This window comes from Sesamum indicum, linkage group LG14, assembly GCF_000512975.1.
Source record: "Sesamum indicum cultivar Zhongzhi No. 13 linkage group LG14, S_indicum_v1.0, whole genome shotgun sequence".
Taxonomy (NCBI): domain Eukaryota; kingdom Viridiplantae; phylum Streptophyta; class Magnoliopsida; order Lamiales; family Pedaliaceae; genus Sesamum; species Sesamum indicum.
Genome location: NC_026158.1, coordinates 4,026,796 through 4,031,595, shown reverse-complemented (window position 1 = coordinate 4,031,595; position 4,800 = coordinate 4,026,796). Strand labels below are relative to the sequence as shown.

Below are 4,800 nucleotides of genomic sequence, written 5' to 3'. Positions count from 1 at the left end.
AGGATAGCAGATGAAAAAACCTGAATGGGAACCTTCACAAGCTTAATGAAATTCTCAAGCCGTCCAATTTTGGAATCTACAGCAGCCTGTCTTTTATTCTTCCAGCGCTCAATATTGGATTCATTGGTAAAAATAACCTTCAACATATTCAATCTAAAAGTTAATCGGACTTACAAATATGGTTTTAGTATAAAAAGATTCATCGAGTCAAAGTTGAAATGCGAACCAGCTTGTAGCCATCATTATACAGACTCTGGAGTTTCTCTGGTATAGAAGGGTACATAAGGGACCAAGCATCCGCTCCCACTCTAAAATTAAAAGAAGACGGTCATCATTTAACTAAGGGTACATGAGAGACGAAAACATAATCTCCCTTTCCAATTAAATGGGAACAGTTATCATTTAAGTTGTTCATATGATTCAGCTCCAGAAAGTGTGTGATGAATCCTATAAGTTCAAATAGATTAGATCAATCCAAAAATTGGCAACCTAAGTAGAAATATTATTAACTACTATGAAAGCCCACTTATGACAATGTCCAGCCAAAAGTAACCTCCTGCATGTCGACACCATTGTCAGCCATGTACTAAGCAGACAGCATAAAATCACATTTTCAGTGAAAAAAGATCTAACAGTTAGATAATTGGTTGAATGATTCCCGTAAAGATCTTCCCGTGGAGATCAACACTTTGCAGTTTATGCAAAGGTATATATACAATTTTTGCGGAATTGGAAAAAATTTTAAAGACAAACAACTGGTCACTATATTTGAAATTTTAGATCCGTTTCCATCAGCAACTGCAGAAAGAACTACACGATATTCAATAACAGTTTAAACTATTCAAAGTGCCTCAAATGCAGGAGATTGTACCTTTTCACAGATGTCTTTGCAAGACAACCATCAAAATCAAAGGCTGCAATTTTTTTGGAATCACGAAGACCATCATCCTACAGAAGTAGAAATTCAGAGAGGTTGAACTTATGCTGCTGCTTCAATATAGAAAGTAGCAAGGGAGTTCCTATTGAATTGCATTTGAATATTTCAAGGATGTTAAACAGAGAGAACTCTTTGAAAATAGACAAAGTACATAAGCAGTAATACCACCAGAGAAAAATCCAGAACTCAGGAATTTAAATGCCATCTCTATGCAACATGGGCACCATATAAACTACCAAGACTGAAGGGAAAATACTCACCCGTTCGAGAAATATGATTGTCTGGAACGCCTTCCATTTTGGTGACAACACAGCATCCTAAAATAAGGAATTTTCACAAAACCATTATAAAAGATTACTCCACAAAACTCGCAGCTATACAAGAAAATTCTCATAGAAGATATAATGTGGGTAGGAAGGAAGGGGGCAAGAGGATAAATTTCAAAAGGCGAAGATATTCATTAAAGTTCAAACCTTATACTTGTCTTTGATATCAGATGCAGATATGGCTACCTCCAGCTCCAGGTTTCCTCCTTCCTCAGATGCGGACAGCTAATGTAAATGTTGCCTCAAAAGAAAGAGACAACAATTATGCCCTCAAATTCAACTCCACAGTAATTTTTTTTAAAAGAAAGTGCAATTTGACTTCGATCATGTAAAGTAATCCATCAGCAGATGATAAAACTAACTCAAAATTAACTTCCCATAGTTATTCCAGAAGTTATGTGCTCATAACCAAAGCAGTGATACAGGTAGGAATTTGAGCCAAAGGTGTAACTTTGTAAAGGATTGAACAACAAAGTTGAGAATATTAGGTCTGAACAAATCAAACAAATGTTGCCAAAATAAACCTTCGGTGGACTAAAACCTAACGTACAAATGCTAATTTAAAAGTAATGAGAATACTTGAACAATCAAGGAGGAATATCCGTCAATCATGTAGTGATGCAATCTAAACTGCACCAAAAATACAATTTCTTGATCTTTAAACACTGAAAAAGAAATTTTCCGTTTAAAAATTGTGAAATAACACAGTAACTTTCCATTATTTAGTTTCTCCACCAATGGAGCAGGAAGCACATGCAGGACACACAAAATGGATAGTGACAGGAAACAGCAGCGACGGTTCTTTTGGGAAAAAAATGCATCCCAGATAAATTAATGAACATGGAAGAATTGGAGATAAATAGGTTCAATTATTAGGATCTTGTGTTTTTTAACACAATACTGGTATCATAATATGTAAAAGATTAGTGCCTCAGGAAGACATATCATAATTGTGTCAACATTTTGATTCTGTGGTAGATAAAAGTACAGTAGTCTACCTTACGTTTTTTCATGCTTCCTTGCTTAGTATCCTTACTCTCCTTCTCATCAGTTCTACAGACCTATTACATTAACATGAAAAAACAAAATAAACATATATATAATTAAGAGTTAGGGCAGGTATTATATTTCTTCCCGTCAGATACCTGCGAAGGTAAACATTAGCAAAACAGATGGTGTTATGATATGGCATGGACTAGATACAGCTCTTTTTCCCCAAAGCAACCAGATCACTTGACATACTGACCATGGAAACAACTTTATTTCGGGTGTTATTTGTGTCAGGTCAATTCAGGTGTTATTCAACTGTAGGGGTAAATCAATATACCGTTTACAGGGAAAAGTTACTGGCATAATCCTCTCATGCAATCAGCTTCATCTGAACTAGCCAACCTACACTCTAATGCCCCATGTTCAACCACTAAAGATGCGTAGTATATAATATGCAACAAACACTCAGCAAATTTTAATATTGTATACATAGGAAAATCGCTAATAACATGTGCACTCATCCTTGCTTTTGCCAGAGGAGCCATATGCTGAGCACCAATCATTTTATTTGTGTGACTGTTTCAAATATTATATGCACGTGAATACATTTGATGATTAGTGTTGTGGTTCTATAGTAAATGACTAAAAAAGCATATAGCTACTGCAGAGCTTGCCAAGCATCAAACAAGACAATCAAGCCCATTAGCTAATAATAAATCACAGAAAGGAGTACCAGCAGATAGGCATATTCTCAGATCCCAGTATAAAGTATAAACCAACTCACCCAAACTGAAATAGACAAACCAAGTCAGAAACATTTTTAGTTTCGTTACTGTATTACAAATCCCACTTGCTACCATTTAGCAAGGCAGCAGTTCATACAAAGCTTCTGAAGGGACCATTATAGTTTTGTGCTAAATATACCTGCTCTGAAATCTGAGCAACTTCATTCATTAATTTCTTCACGGACTCTTGATCAATACTCTGCATTTGCAAAACCAGAGAAACAAATTATTTCTTTAGAAAGTTCAAAATATACAGAATTCATTTCTCTGCAGTGTACTCGGAAAACCGTCCCACCCATCCCCCAATAATATCTTATGGCAATATCCACCGCGCTCAAGAATTTCACATGTAAACATACTTCAGCTTAACAGAGGGATAAACTGAAAGATGATACTACAATAGATATATCATAAAATTCCACGTTAAAACAAGAAATATCATTTTTTATGTGAAATATATCATACAGTTGAGTACTGAAAAAATAAAAACAGAAGTGAACACCTGACCTTGAGGGATGAGAATCCTGCGATGGCCTCGGCCGATGAAACCGAATCGGAATTGTTAAAAGGAAAGCAATCCAAATGGTGCCATTTCGTCATGTCAAAACCTCTGGGATCTTTACTCACCAAACCCAACCTCAGAGAGCTCGAAGCAATGGCTTTCGAGCACTTCTTACACGACGAACGGCCTGATTTCGCGTACTCCGCCACGATTTTTGTCGATGACATTGCCGACAATGTTAGGGTTCTCTGACTAAAACTCAAATTGACCACCAATTTGATAGAACCCAAGATGCTGGGATTCCGGAGATTGGGAATTGTTCCGAAGCGATTGGAGAAATTAAGCATGAGACTTTGAAGAGAGCAGTTCACTTGTTCTTTCTCCACCCTTGTTAAGGGTTTACGGAGCTGGTTGGCATACTTTCCCGCCCTTTACTTGTGGAGGTCTCCAAATGTGGTGAGAAACGCGACTTCAGTTGTAAACAGACCAACCGGAGGACAATAAACATAATCGAACCGAATTAAAATCGAAAAATTTCCATTATGTTTGGTTTCATTTCCGGATAATCTCCAAAATAAGATAAAACACATAAAATATTTATCTCTTTATTTTCATATTTTGTTTATTTATTTTTTTATTTTTGAACTTTCTATATATAATAAATATATACACACTTACATATATAATATAATATAAAAATAAATGCGATTTGATGTTTATCTTCGTAAAATACAATATTTATGTATATACATACTTATGCATAAAAAAATATATAAAAGAGATATAATTTGAGATGAACAATAACTTTTTGTGTCCCAAATCCCAACAACAAACATACACTCTATCTCCAACACACACTTATTTATTTATATTTTTATTTTTAAAATACAAAACAAAACACCCCAAGTGGAGGAGAGTGCAAGGGAGAAAGGAGCAATGTCTAGCGCTTTTCTTCTCTCTTCTCTCCTCTGTTTCTCACATTTCTTTTGTATTTTTCTTTTTTTATCTTTATAATATAATATATGTGGTAATAATATAATATTAAATTAGAAATGTAAATGTAATTATTCCAAAAATAAATTTGGGATCTTGCGTGGAGGATAAGCAGGGTGGGGGTCGGGTTGGCCCACCCGTCACCAAGCAGCAGAAAACGGGTCGGATTAGACTACTCAGAAGGTTCTCGAACGCCCCCACACGACCCTTCTATATAATACGAGCTCGTCATTTCTTCCTCCCCGACAAACCAGCTGAGAACACACA

At 35.8% G+C, this 4,800-nt stretch overlaps 1 protein-coding gene across 1 annotated transcript in view; it reads right to left on the bottom strand.

The window, feature by feature from the left end:
* The window catches only part of LOC105176934 (polynucleotide 3'-phosphatase ZDP), a 5,653-nt gene extending 1,614 nt beyond the window's left edge, over window positions 1–4,039 (bottom strand). Inside the window, exons 1-8 of the mRNA XM_011099917.2 lie at window positions 3,546–4,039; window positions 3,178–3,237; window positions 2,262–2,324; window positions 1,411–1,488; window positions 1,198–1,254; window positions 872–948; window positions 227–308; window positions 21–137 (exon numbers count right to left, since the gene is read on the bottom strand). Coding sequence (XP_011098219.1) covers window positions 21–137; window positions 227–308; window positions 872–948; window positions 1,198–1,254; window positions 1,411–1,488; window positions 2,262–2,324; window positions 3,178–3,237; window positions 3,546–3,887 — 876 coding nt within the window. The 5' untranslated portion in view covers window positions 3,888–4,039. The remainder of the gene's footprint in view (window positions 1–20; window positions 138–226; window positions 309–871; window positions 949–1,197; window positions 1,255–1,410; window positions 1,489–2,261; window positions 2,325–3,177; window positions 3,238–3,545) is intronic.